The 14,945-nt window shown below is 48.8% G+C and overlaps 1 protein-coding gene across 3 annotated transcripts; it reads left to right on the top strand.

The window, feature by feature from the left end:
• The first annotated feature begins 486 nt into the window (after positions 1 to 486).
• LOC124685206 (peroxiredoxin Q, chloroplastic-like) lies at positions 487 to 3,575 on the top strand. Of its 3 annotated transcripts, XM_047219538.1 has the most exons (4): positions 487 to 786; positions 894 to 1,031; positions 2,229 to 2,771; positions 2,812 to 2,946. In XM_047219538.1, exons 1-3 carry the CDS (start codon positions 583 to 585, stop codon positions 2,760 to 2,762), a joined length of 876 nt encoding a protein of 291 aa, XP_047075494.1. In that variant the 5' UTR covers positions 487 to 582; the 3' UTR covers positions 2,763 to 2,771; positions 2,812 to 2,946. The 3 variants fall into 3 exon arrangements, with proteins under 3 accessions (XP_047075494.1, XP_047075493.1, XP_047075495.1); XM_047219537.1 differs by having other exon boundaries at positions 2,229 to 2,946; XM_047219539.1 differs by lacking the exons at positions 2,229 to 2,771; positions 2,812 to 2,946 and adding an exon at positions 3,105 to 3,575 and having other exon boundaries at positions 489 to 786.
• Positions 3,576 to 14,945: the final 11,370 nt, after the last annotated feature.

Here is a 14,945-nt window from a genome sequence, read left to right on the forward strand (position 1 = left end):
TACGCGATCATCTTGGGATATCCTCGTTCAATCAATAAACAACTTATAACCATATAGAAGGGTTTTAAATCTGGATCCAACAATTGTGGGCTGCACGTGGAAGTGGAACAGTGCCCTGATATCATTATTTATCCACATTGAGTTTTTTTTATTACAGAGAGAGGGCCACTGCTAGAATATTGTACTATACATTAGTTCTATGTTCTAATCTCACAAGCTGTATCTTGGTATTTTTGGTCTAGCTGAACGCAGGCTTGCCAAGATTTACTAGCCGTATTCCTCTACCGGGGAACACTGTAAAGATTATGGAGGTTTGGGATGCGGATGCAACTAATTGTAAATGAGAGTTTTCTGAAGGTTTGTCGGTGTTCCCCGGTGCAAGAGGACAAAAAAAGTTCAGACAAATAGCAAAGGGAAGCAGGTTATGCCACGTATGCCCAAAACCCCCATTCGGCCATTCCCATCTCATCCTGATATGCCCCCCCTGAGCTACGAACCAACCATCCATCACAGAGGTTCCGAGCAGTCCCTCTACCAAGAAACGGAGCAGCGGCGGAGGCCAGTCCTTCAGCTCGATCCAAGATGGCATTCGCCGCCTCCACAGCCTGCTGCAAGCCTTCTGCGCTGCTCACCCCTCGTGCGTCGTCGTCTCTCCGCGCTCAGGCGCTCCTCTGCAGGCCCTCCACCTCGACTACCTTCCGCGGCGTCAGGGCGCCGGCGTCGGCATTCGCCGTCGCGCCGGTGCCGCGCCGCCGCGCGGCGTCCACGGGCATCGTCTGCGGCAAGGTATGTGCGTGCGTAACCTGGCTAGCTTTCTTGCACGCGGAGGCGCGCTGGCTGGTGGTGAATTCTTGGTGACTGAATTGGATTGGATCCCTGCTGCTGGCTTGCAGGTGAACAAGGGCAGCGTGCCGCCCAACTTCACACTCAAAGACCAGGACGGCAAGACGGTGTCGCTCTCCAAGTTCAAGGGCAAGCCCGTTGTCCTCTACTTCTACCCAGCGGATGAGACGCCCGGCTGCACTAAACAGGTCTGTGATTTCCTACCTAGTTTCGTACATCAGTTAATCAGTGTCTGTGAAAAAAACTAAAATGTTGAAACAATAGTGACAGTATGCTTGTACAAGGTCATTCCAGTGGTACAAAAATTTACATAGAGAAAAGGTAGCAATATGAGGATTAATTATCCATTTCATTCGCGGCATACTAAAGATGCCAAATATGCATGCTTATAGATTTGTTATGAGTCGATCTTTTAAAATTTGATCAAATTACAAAAACAAATATCAATGTATCCAATACCAAAAAAAATAAAATATCGGTAGATAGATCATGAACTATGTCTTTGTAGTTTGTTACTTGGTATAGTAAATTTGATACGTTCTGAAATCTTGTTCAAACCTCAAATCAGTTGACTTAAGATAAATTCACATGTGTATATTTTTGGAAAGGAAGGAGCCCTCCATATCAAGTTTGTTTCTCAATCAACACCGGAAGAAGCTCTGCCTTTCCATAATGCCGAAAGAGAACCGATGGATCAATAAGGAAAACTTGTCAAAAATCAGTACTTCACCTACATCACTCATACACAAGCTACGAGGCCGTGCACTGATCGAGCCGACAGTTCTACCACCCAAGCGTTTAGAGACATCACCAACAACATGATGGCAGGCTCCAGTCACCGCGCTCGTATCGAATTATCCAAACCTTTATAGGCCTCTGCCACCCAAACGATCAGAAACATACACGCTACAAATGACGCTTTGAGAGCCTACGATCTAGCTTCCACACCGGCCCCGAGGCAACTGACTGATGAGTCGATGTTGTTGCTGCCCAAGCTCCCAAAGCCAACACCCTACGAAAACATGAGGGTAGAACATCGATTCAGAAACTCTTACCATTCGTCTTTCCACCATCAAAACTGTGAAATATTGCTAAGTAAAAAAAAAGAGAGTGTAAACTGTTTTCTCATCCTCAAAATCTCTCTACCTGATCTTTGCCTCCATCACCCTCCATTCTTCCTCCCTCTTGTTCCTTCTCCTTCCTTCCCCTTCTTCCTCTCGACACGACCGGTCGTGCAATAGCGCATTCCGCGTGAATGTTTACACGGAAGATTATTTGCAAATATTTGCCACCGATTAGTGAGACCGAGCCAGAGATTCAGTTATGTTTAAATACAGCAGTTGTATTATATGCCACCTATTAATATCATTTTTCATCCAAATCAGATCATTCGCGCCGGAGCTAGCTCACCGCTTGGTTCTCCCTTCCTTTCCAAACGCCACCGCTTCACCACCGTCCAAGCTCACCTCTCCAACCCTAACACCACTCCCCAACAACAACCCCACGCCATCAGCATACCGTCTGACGAAGAAAGCATCGAAGCACCAGCGCCGGAGAAGAACCTTACCAATGGAGGCCGGACGTGCGAGCTGCCGACGTGGGCGCTGATCGGCGGCATCACGGCGGGGGTAGCACTGGCCCTGGCACTGTCGGTGGACGCCGGCCCGGCGATGGCGCTGGGTCCTGAGGGCCCGCTGGTGGAGGAGTTCTGGGACAACATGCGGCGGTACGGGCTGTACGCGCTGACGGTGAGCACGGGGTTCGCGTGGGCGCTGGTGCAGCCCATCTACGAGCTGCTGCGGAACCCCATCACGGCGGTGCTTATCATCATTGTCATCGCCGGCGGCGCCGTGCTCACGTCCCAGGTCATCAACGCCATGTCCGGCAACTCCGACTTCGTCTACATGTACGAGCAATAGGTAGCTAGCGTGGCGCCAGTTATGGGGGTTGATGTAAGTACGTACCCGTCGGTAGAGAAGGCACACTCGTGTCTGAATGATGTCGTTCCTGTAGCTACTAGAGAACACATTCTAGCTAGAAATCAAAGAAGACAGTTGATGTAACTAAGATTTTGCTAGCTCGCAATCATGGCATTCAGTATAATTTCTGTGTGGTGCAATTTGGGAGGAACATGCATGATTGAAATTCAGTTACATCACCGTTGCTCACTAGAATATGCATGGACTGTACCTGTAAACAATCTGTGTGTTAATTCTGGTGCCATTACTGGACGATGACGGCAACAAGGTGGGGTGTTGCAGGCGTGCGCGTTCCGGGACTCGTACGAGAAGTACAAGAAGGCTGGCGCGGAGGTGATCGGGATCAGCGGCGACGACGCGGCGTCGCACAAGGCGTTCGCCAAGAAGTACCGGCTGCCGTTCACGCTGCTTAGCGACGAGGGGAACAAGGTGCGCAAGGAGTGGGGGGTGCCGTCGGACCTGTTCGGGACGCTGCCGGGGCGGCAGACCTACGTCCTCGACAAGAAGGGCGTGGTGCAGTACATCTACAACAACCAGTTCCAGCCCGAGAAGCACATCGGGGAGACGCTCAAGATCATCGAGAACCTTTGAGCTTCTCTCAACAAGCTAGTGAAGATACATATCGTCTACACCTCCATTCGATCCCCATCTCTCTCTGACGCCGCTTGTGAGTTGCTGTAACCATATATATACTGACGATCGATGATCGCCGTGTAGAGCTGTTTTGCTGTGTAATCCAGTATGTTCTGCCTAGCTTGTCAGCGAAAAACGTGGTGGCATTGTTCTTCAGTTCTCGCCAGTGCGCACTTCTTCAGGGACACACGCCGTTCGACAGGTGCTACCTTCTCCCGTGAGCGACAACAAGTCTTTGACCTGTGCATACAATCGACGTCACCACACCTGCAAAATTTACCACAACTATCGTACTACAACTCCTTCTGGATAGGCCCAGGTAAATGCAGCGGTGGCATCCCAGCAGAAACACAGCCGGTATATATCGTGCACGGCACGTATATCTAACAGAGAGTTACGCTTACGACTGCCACAAAGTAACCTGAACCTTCTTTTCTACCCAAGCTGCTATGTCTGTATTATGAGCAAGCTCAGCGTGGCTCAGTTGTCCGTCCTCGCCGTCGGTGCTCACTGGCTAGTGGTTACTGGTCATTGGGCGGCGACCGGTTGTGGCGCTGTGCGGCTCATCCTACCACAAGCCAAGGCCGAAAGCCAGACCACCGTCCCGTGCCGAACACAAGGCGAAGCGATATTGCTAGGTGCACCACGCCTCAAGCACGCATCTGTACTTTATGCTTTTCTTTTGAAAAATTATATGGAGCGGATGTGAGAATGTTAGAGCATCTTCAGCCGTTCATGCCCCCGGGCGAAAATTCGGATGTAACAAACGCCGGATTGAATGTAAAAAGAGCGTGGGGGGCAACTTTTTCCCAGTCGCACCCCCGACATTCGCCCATCAGCGGCGATAGATTCAAAATATCGTCTTCCCGCTACACAAAAGAATCACCAAAGTCCGGCGATCGGATCAGCCACATTCCGGCGATCGAAACTAGACGATTACAGGCTCATCGGCGGTCCCGTCCTGAGCATCGGCGTCTGGCGCGGCATCGGGCGGCGAAGCATCGGCGTCTGGCGCGGCATTGGGCGGCGGCGAAGCATCGGCGTCTGCAGTTGTCGCAGCGGCGGGAGTTGACGTCGAAGCGAAGGACGAAGGAGCCGACGGTGGCCGGAGGATTTCTTGGCGATGGGCGTCGTACCAAGCCCTGGTCTCGTCGTCCATGTTGGCGTCGTTGCCGCCGATCAGGAACGCCAGGTCGGTGTTCCTCTTCTTCACCGCGGAGGTTTCCTTGAGCAAGGCAATCCGGACACCCTGGTTGGTGAGAATCTCCTTCCATCGCACGTCGTGCTTGTCGTCCCTCCCGGCGGCGTGCGCCCTCGCGTCGGCCCAGCACTTGTCGAATGACCTGTCGGCTAGATGGCCGGCCTTCTTCTGCTCTTTGAGCTTCTTCTGGCTGAGCTCGGGGCGGCCCGCCGACGCGGCAGGTGCTGGATCGTCGGGGTTGTAGTGCTCGCCCTTGTTATTTGCGAGATTCTTGCGCACCGCCTTCCACTTATCGCACTCCGCGATGCGGGTGAACACGTTGAGGTACTTGAACATCTGGCCGTCGTTGTCGTTGTCGTTCGCGTACATGTCGAGCGCCCACCGAATCTGCAAAAACAAGCCGGCGATTCAAGATTTCTGTCAGCCACGGCGATGTACATTCGACGGAGGAGCCACGCGAGTGCGCATACCTTTGCTTCAAAGTCCTCGCCGCTCACAACATGTTTGTCGATCTCCTCCTGTATGCCGTGCCACTTGCTGCACGCCGCCTGGATGATCCCCCAATGGGTGCCCATTGCCTTGTCGCCGCGTTCCATCACCGTCTTGTTGAAGTATGGATCGACGAGTTTGCGCTCGTCGAACGCCACGTTGACCCGCTGCCAGTACGTATCGTAGTTCTGATTGGCGCCAGTGATGCCGTTCATAGACACAGTCTTCCAAGTTTCGGTGAGGCACTCCTCTTCTTTGCCCGTCCATTTGATCCAAGGCTCGGCCGGCGGCGAGTTCTTCTTCCTTTTCTACTTCCCCTTGGACGGTGCCTACGTGGGTTCAGGCGCTTCCTCTACGTCGAAGTCCTGGTCGACGTAGTCGTCTTCTTCGTCGACGTCTTGGGTATCGTCGTTCTCATCGGGGTGACCGTGGTCGAGGTTGACGCCGCCCCGCAACGCGAAGGCATCCGTCGCCCTTGCCTCCTCTTGTGTGAAGAAACTCGGGCTCGACACGGCGGCCACGGAGCCCGCCGTGATCATCTCGTCCGGGGAAAATGTTTCTATGCGGCTCATTTTGGAGGGAAAACGAAATGGGGGGAACTACCAGTTCTATTGCCGACAACGCGGGCCCGCTCGACGTTTCGCGCGCTTTTGTTTCGTCCGGAGTCCCCGATCGGGCCTCGGGAATCCGGGGATAGCCTGAGCTCTCCGGAGGGATGAAATGCCTAATTCGGACGAAAACGAGGGTTCAGGAGCGCGACTGGGTCGTTTTCATCCATCCGAATGAAAAAAGGCGTCCTGAGAGCCTCGTCGGGGAGACGAGTGCTAATGCATGGCCAGCCATCGGATTTTCAGAGATGTAGGATGATAATGTGAGAGCTGAGTTGGCACGAGCATGCGCGCGGTTGCGGTCCTTTCTTTTTTGAAAGAAAAAAGTCTACTTTTAGTCCTCCAACTTTTCTGAAAGTTTACATTTAGTCCTAAAAGTTTTATCTGGTTCAAATTAGACCTTGAACTTCCATAATTGTTCAATACGATGGTTTTTCGACTTTTTTCTTTCTAAAAACCAAAGATTGATCCAATTAGACTGAACCGGGCCGAATCCGTCTGTCTGGACCGATCTAAAATCCACAAATTTGAGGTCAAAATAACCCTCTCATTGTCGAGCAGATTTGGTGCTCAACTGCAATGCATCCCATGTGTTCTCTCGTGCTATTTGCCACCATGCTCGTGTGCATAACTCTTGTGCTCCTCCAATCCAACGGCACGGCGGTCCTCCTTGTGGACTTGGCATCGTTCCCCTCAATCTCGTCCCGTCATCCGTTACTAGCCAGACGACGCGGCCCCGTCCTCTTCGATGCCGCCATCACGATGGCAATTGCCTCAGCATCCCGTCCTCCTGACCGTGAAGCTTGTCATCCACCAAACTGATGGCGACGGCCAAGCCATTCGCGTATCATCGGCCACCATCCATCACTACAAGAAAAGTTCTGATAGACAACGTCTCAAAATCGTCCGCTAAGGGGTATTTTTCGTCGCCTATGGGCCTAACCCGACGATATGGGTTACGTTGTGGAAGCTGCGTCGAGGCAAAGTCCTACGACGATTTTTTCGGTCCGTCGCGCTTGGGCGCCCTTCCGCCACGGAAAATCGGACCGTTGCCCAAGTGTTTCGGGAGCCCGTTGATCTGCGACGTCATGCAAGCCGACACGTGGCGGACGCGGTTAGCGGCAGTTAACGGCGTTAACCGGCTGAAACCCGTGGTAGATGGTAGGCCCACACGAGGCCTGCCACGTCTTAAGCGGGCCGGCCCATTAAGTTTGCGGGCCGGGCCGGCTGACTTAGTTTGACCGGTCAACTATATAGCTGGGCTGGTCCATTAGTTACGTGGGCTGGGCCTAACCTCTAAGGTTGAGTTGGTCAAAAGTTTAATGGGCCGGCCCACTAAGCATGTGGGCGGGCCGAATGCACTCGTTTGACCGGTCAACGAGGCAAAAGGGCCGGCCCACAAGACATGTGGGACCCACTTTCTGTTATCGGGCCGGCCCATTTACAAAGTGGGGTCCACATTAAAGCAAGGCGGCCCAAGTTAGGGGCCGGCCCAATTAGCATGTGGGTCCCACTTTCCTGCTATCGGGCCGGCCCATTTAGTACGTGGGGTCCACATTAGATCAAATGGGCTGGCCCAACACGCCAGTGGGCCGGGCCAAAAGCATCGGTGGGTCCCACTTTCCTGTTAAAGGGCCAGCCCATTTAGTATGTGGGGTCCACCATATAGCAAGTGGGCCGGCCCAACAAGATAGTGGGCCGGGCCAAAAACACGAGTGGGTCCCACTTTCCAGTTAAAGGGCTGGCCCATTTAGTATGTGGGGTCCACCATATAGCGAGTGGGCCGGCCCAACAAGATAGTGGGCCGGGCCAAAAAACTCTGGTGGGTCCCACTTTCCTGCTAAAGGGCCGGCCCATTTAGTATGTGGGGTCCACCATATAGCAAGTGGGCCGGGCTAAAAACACTGGTAGGTCCCACTTTCGTCTTAAAGGGCCGGCCCATTTAGTATGTGGGGTCCACTATATAGCAAGTGGGTCGGCCCAACAAGATAGTGGGCCGGGCCAAAAAATACTGGTGGGTCCCACTTTCGTCTTAAAGGGCCGGCCCATTTAGTATGTGGGGTCCACCACAAAAGCAATTGGGCTGGCCCAACTAGTTAGTGGGCCGGCCCAGTAGTGGGTGGGGTCCACCTTAAAGCAAATGGGCCGACCCAATTAGAGTGTGGGGTCCACAGTAAATCAAATGGGCTGGCCCAATAAGTAGGTGGGCCAGCCTGTTTAGTTGCTTGTTTATATGCGGCGTAAAAGGCGCTTTAGGATTTTGCGGGCGGCACGTATGTGATTTCGCTTAATTGGGCCGTTTAAGGGATGAGAATTCGTGATTTAGATGCGAGAATATTTACGCAGCATTGATTTACGTCGGATAGCCTCACTTACCACAAGCACCAAAGAAAAAATGCGCGAAAGAACTATAAAAACTAACTAAATATTACATCGAGTTGCAAGGCTTTGAAAAAATATTACGGAACCCGAGAGAAATTGAATGGTAATTAAACCTAGCAATACAATGAAGCGATCCGGCAATCTTTTAAGTTGTCCATGCAGCACCTATATCCGAAACAAAGACATTACAAGTTAAGACAGACAACAATGGAAACGCAAAGACAACTGCAATATTGTTTGCCAAAGAATTTGGAACTCATCATTTCGTCGTTATAACAAGATCATTGTAATGCGCACAATAAGCAAACAAAGAGTGCATGCCGCATACCAACAGCCAATATAACGAGCATGTTAGAATGAAACAACGAGACTTACTACTGTCGAGTCCCATGCAAACCAACATGTTCGGGGAGTACAAAATTGGCATGAACAACATAGTAGCGAGGCTATAAATTTTGTAACAACGGTGAGCAAGATGAAGTTATGATGGCTACATCTACGGAAGCGAGGAATGTAAACCAAAAATAGAAGTTACGATGGCAAAAGCTAAAGAGGAGGGAATGTGAACCAACATGTGCCAAGTGCAATTACTTCATTTTGGCCGTGAACTAAATAATACTCCTGAACTTATAGTGAAGGGGATGCAAATCAAGATGTTTCGGGATATAAACTTGTAATGAGCAACACATAGAGGATAGTTAATGCTTGGAGCTTAGGATGGACCGGATACGAGAATATAGTGGGATCACCTGTGAACTTGTATAAGAGGGAATGCAAACCAATATGTTCAGCTTTCCATATGTGAGCGTCATGCCAAGTCGAGAGAAACAAGTCAATAATGCAGCTTTTGAAGAACAAGATGGCACGCAAAATTATTATCTAGTAGTATGACAAGTTTATTTGTACTACGGGCTAGATAAGCGAGTGATAGCATGCCAAACTAAGTCCTTACTTTGTTAGCTTACAATGAACTAGATACAAAACAATGGCATCACATGTAGTACGGGGAATGCAAGCCAACATGTTCATGTAGTAAAAAATTGGCACAAACAACATAGTAGCGAGGCCATAATTTTTGTAACAACGGCGAGCAAGATAAAGTTATGATGGCTAGATCTACGGAGCGGGGAATGTAAACCAAATATAGAAGTTACGATGCCAAAAGCTATAGAGCGGGGAATGCGAACCAACATGTGCAATTACTTAAAATTGGCCATGAACTAAATAATAGCGAGGATGTTACTATAATACCTACTATAATTTTTGTAACAACGGTCGAGCAAGATAGAAGTTATGATGGCTACATCTACGGAGCAGGGAATGCAAACCAAAATGTTCAATCGCTTAAAGTTAGCAATGAAGTAGAAAATAGCAACGTGTTACGGTCATAGCTAGGAATGAACTAAAAGAGCTTCGAGACAAACAAGCATACGAACCCGGAACATGGCGCTAAAACAAGGGACTTACATTAGGAGAAGCACTGCTGTGGGAGTCACGAGAGATCCGGTGATGAAGTACGCTACATGTGCTACTTGGGGTTGGAGAGACGGCCATTACACTTCATGGTTACTCATCTCATCCGCAAAAACGTAACGGCGCGTCGTTAGCACAAACAGAGTTCCCCCAAGATTAAACAAGAACTTGCGGGCAAGCAATAGAAAAGCGACGAGTAGAAGAGTTTAGATCATGCACGGCGCCGGTGAAGCAGATCCGGTTCATGCACAGCGGTGTCGGTGAGCAAGATACGATGCGGTGGACGACGGATCCGGCGAAGCGGCTCCGGTGGGGTGGACGATACCGCAGCTGAAGCGACTGCGGTAGGCTGCTGGATGAGCATATGGTTTCGAGGTACGGCGGGGATGATCCGGTCCGGTTGATGACGGCGTCGATGAAGCGGCTCCGGCGGGCAGCCGGATGACGAGGATCGCGAGGGCTCGGGTAGGCCAGGGAAGTCCGGCGGGGATGTTCCGGTGCGGTGGTCGTGGAGGTGGGAGAGAGGGACTTGGGAAGTTCCGGTGGGTGGTCTGAGGGAAATGAATTTTTTTTGGGAGGGCTTCCGGGCTAGGGAGGTGGTGATTCAAAAAATGACGGGCAGACCCCCCCACCAACCGACTTTACTGCCATCTCCACAGGGGTAGAATGGGAATTTGGAAGCGTGTGAAATTTTTGTATTTTGTGGGCGGGAAGTTTTGCCGCTATGAGATTTTGAATTTGGCCACCGTCCAAGTATAATGATAAAAAATTGTGAGACCGTACTAGTACCTCTGTTCAAGGCCGAGTGCAAAATCAAATCATCATCACGTTGAAAATTTGTTACCAACTTACCATGATCATGATCTACCTCCGAAAATGGGCGCATCCACTAAAACTTGCAAAGTATAATGATACAAATTTGTGAGACCGTACTAGTACTTATGTTCAAGGTCGAGTGCAACATCAAATCATCATTACATTGAAAATTGTGTTACCATGATCATGATATTTCTCCGAATTTGGCGCATCCGCTAAATCTCGCAAAGGATAATGATAAAAAAATGTGAGATTGTACTAGTTCTTATGTTCAAGGCCGAGTACAAGATCAAATCATCATCACGTTGAAATTTGTTACAATGATCATGACATATCTCTAAAATTGGTGCATCCGCTAAATCTTGCACGTGGCGCATCTCGGTGCGGAGCAACAGGTCGGTGCTATCAAGGTTGAGGCGTCGGTAGCGTCATCGGGCTCTCCTCTCTTGATAGATCTTCTACATGGCGCGGCGCACCACCCGCCGATAAGCGGGCACATGTGAGACCGAGGTGGAGGCGTCCCCGGCATCCTCGGGCGCGGCCGCCCTTCTACGAGCCGGCGTCGACTCAAGGTATGAATCCATGTGGTGCCTTAGATTTATTGTTCTTCTCTTATGATTATTTTGAGCCGAACATGCGTGCTCTTTCTCTGAATATATTGCTTGAAAAGCTTACCAAGTTACTTAAATTCACTTCGTTCTTAATCTTGCGAGCTAATATTGTTATTTTTAATGAACGGTGGTGCGCGCAAGCAGAATTATTTGTGGGTGTGTTGAGCTGTTAGGCATAAGTCGAAATCCTCATCTAAACGAGGCCTCGGCTTAACACATAAAAAAGGTGTTCAATCTCGCCCACAATACCCTCTTCTTTCCTCTCCCTTTATTGGAACTTGTTTTGCAGACAAGGAAAGTGGCACGTGTAATGTGAGTAAAACCCTCTTAGCCAAAATCATCTACGAGCAAGATTTTCTATATTGTAGATGCCCCAATTGACTCTCATCCCCAAAGTAGTTTTTTATGTCAGTATAGACTTCTTTCCTGGATGTATACTATCGTACATGGCATGCATTTGCCTAATGAGCAGCATTGTATTGCTATTCTAGCCAACCTGATCGATATGTCAAGCTTCATGCACGAGATGCCATGTTTAATTTACTCCCTCGCTCTGATCCATATTTCTTGATGTGAAATGAATGTGAATCGGAGGGAGTACTTTTCTTAGATAGTACTATATCATTTCAAAAAAAACTACTACATCACAAATGCATCAAAAGAGTACTACATCACAAGACCACCACGGTTGTACTAGTAGAGTTTAATGCTGAACTTCCAAAGGGATTAAGATTACACATATGAACTTTAAACATGACCGGGAGCATGAGGGCCGGCGGCGGGGCGTTGACGTGGAGCAAGCTAGGCAAGACGTAATTATGGAGGAAGAGGCCATATGATGCGTGCTTGGCCTTGGTTGCAGGGCGGTGTTTCCCCCTATGTACTTAGGCCTACACCCATCGCATGTTGGATCAGGCTGTGGATGTCCTTCTAGAGAAATTTGCCACATAATGGGCAAAATAGCTCCCCGCGCATGCAGAAACGAATTTCATCACCCTTCAGCCGCTTGAGAACATAGCGGCTTTTACGGTCCCTGCGCACCTAGCTTGTTGTTGTCCATGTCATCAGAATACTCCTATGAATTATTAAGTACTACATAATCAGGTTTTTTATGACAGATCGAATAAATACTCCACTAACATAATCAAACCTTAGAAACCCTAAAATTAAATGTGTAGAACAAGTAAATGGCGAGAAGAAATCGTAATAAATCATGAGAAACCCTATGAACAACCATGAACATAAGCCACAACAATTGCAAGTCCACTAAGTATGAACACATAAATTGATTATGTGACTACATGGCAGATTAGTCGAAATTAAACTAGAATCTGATCTTACGAATCGTAGAATCAATTACATCTACAAGAACAAGGTAGGATATCAAATCAATCAAGAACCGGGCTCGTGCAAACCATGTGAACAGCAATATGACACAAAGAGGGTTGGGACAGTTTCGGTAAAGAGAAGTACCTCCTCGTCATCACCCTCAACATCCTCCTGGAACTGAACGTTTGGGCCGAAATCGTCGAAGGGGTCGAGGTTCGCGTCCAGCATCGGGCCTAGGAAGACCTCGCCGTGGTGGCCTGCAACGCTGTGCACATCTTCGGCGGGATAAACAACGTTGGTATTGATACGTCTCCGACGTATCGATAATTTCTTATGTTCTATGCCATATTATTGATGATACCTACATGTTTTATGCACACTTTATGTCATATTCGTGCATTTTCTGGAACTAACCTATTAACAAGATGCCGAAGTGCCGGTTCTCGTTTTCTGCTGTTTTTGGTTTCGAAATCCTAGTAACGAAATATTCTCGGAATTGGACGAAACGAAGACCCGGGGCCCTATTTTTCCACGGAGCTTCCGGAAGACCGAAGAACACACGAAGTGGGGCCACGAGGTGGGCAAGCTACAGGGGCGGCGCGGCCCAAGCCCGGCCGCGCCGACCTATAGTGTGGGCCCCTCGTTAGCCCCGACTCCGCCCTTCCGCCTACTTAAAGCCTCCGTCGCGAAACCCACGATGCGAAAAACCACGATACGGAAAACCTTGCGAGACGCCGCCGCCGCCGATCCCATCTCGGGGGATTCCGGAGATCTCCTCCGGCACCTCGCCGGAGAGGGGATTCATCTCCGGAGGACTCTACACCGCCATGGTCGCCTCCGGAGTGATGAGTGAGTAGTTCACCCCTGGACTATGGGTCCATAGCGGTAGCTAGATGGTTGTCTTCTCCTCATTGTGCTTCATTGTTGGATCTTGTGAGCTGCCTAACATGATCAAGATCATCTATCTGTAATTCTATATGTTGTGTTTGTCGGGATCCGATGGATAGAGAATACCATGTCATGTTAATTATCAAGTTATTATACATGTGTTGTTTATGATCTTGCATGCTCTCCGTTTCTAGTAGAGGCTCGGCCAAGTTTTTACTTTTAACTCCAAGAGGGAGTACTTATGCTCGATAGTGGGTTCATGCCGCATTGACACCAGGACGATGACGAGAAAGTTCTAAGGTTGTGTTGTCTTTGTTGCCACTAGGGATAAAACATTGGCGCTATGTCCGAGGATGTAGTTGTTGATTACATTACGCACCATACTTAATGCAATTGTCACGTTGTTAGCAACTTAATACTTGGAGGGGTTCGGATGATAACTCTGAAGGTGGACTTTTTAGGCATAGATGCGGTTGGATGGCGGTCTATGTACTTTGTCGTAATGCCCAATTAAATCTCACTATACTTATCATGTCATGTATGTGCATTGTTATGCCCTCTCTATTTGTCAATTGCCCGACTGTAATTTGTTCACCCAACATGCTTTTATCTTATGGGAGAGACACCTCTAGTGAGCTGTGGACCCGGTCCATTCTTTTAATCTTGAAATACAAATCTGTTGCAATACTTGTTTTTACTTGTTTTCTCTGCAAACAATCATCTTCCACACAATACGGTTAATCCTTTGTTACGAGCAAGCCGGTGAGATTGACAACCTCAGCTGTTTCGTTGGGGCAAAGTACTTTGGTTGTGTTGTGCGGGTTCCACGTTGGCGCCGGAATCTCGGTGTTGCGCCGCACTACATCCCGCCGCCATCAACCTTCAACGTGCTTCTTGGCTCCTCCTGGTTCGATAAACCTTGGTTTCTTTCGAGGGAAAACTTGTCGCTGTGCGCATCATACCTTCCTCTTGGGGTTGCCCAACGAACGTGTGAAATACACGCCATCAAGCATATTTTCACGGCGCCGTTGCGGGGAGATCAAGACACGTCGCAAGGGAGTCTCCACTTCTCAATCTCTTTACTTTGTTTTTGTCTTGCTTTATTTTATTTGCTACTTTGTTGCTGCATTACATCAAAACACAAAAAAAATTAGTTGCTAGCTTTACTTTATTTGCTGTCTTGTTTGCCATATCAAAAACACAAAAAAATTAGTTTACTTGCATTTACTTTACTTAATTCATCATGTTTCCTTTTAATTTTACCACAAAGAACATACCGGTAGGACAAGGGTCTATAATTGGGAGGAACAACATAGAAGAATTTTTCACCCATGTTAGTACCGTTGAAGATTTTGAAGATAGACACTTGGTAGAACTTGCTCCTACTTATGAAATTGCTGCTGCTTTGCTTTAGTCCGCTTGTTGGAAACTAAATTTGTTAATCTCAATCCTATAATCCAACACATGTTTCTCACACTTGGTGATTTGGAAGAGGGGGAAAAGAAAGATTTTGTTTTAGAAACCCTTCTTAGAGAATTTGGTGGTCTAGCAAGAGAGGCTAGAAAGGTCTTCGCTAAATTTAATATGCTTGGTTCTCATACTAATTTTGTTAGCCTCCTTGAAAAAATGGACATGGATAGAATAAGGTACACTAATAACGCTAATGATGGTGGGGAGATCAAAGCACCAATAC

Source organism: Lolium rigidum, chromosome 1, assembly GCF_022539505.1.
Source record: "Lolium rigidum isolate FL_2022 chromosome 1, APGP_CSIRO_Lrig_0.1, whole genome shotgun sequence".
Lineage (NCBI taxonomy): Eukaryota > Viridiplantae > Streptophyta > Magnoliopsida > Poales > Poaceae > Lolium > Lolium rigidum.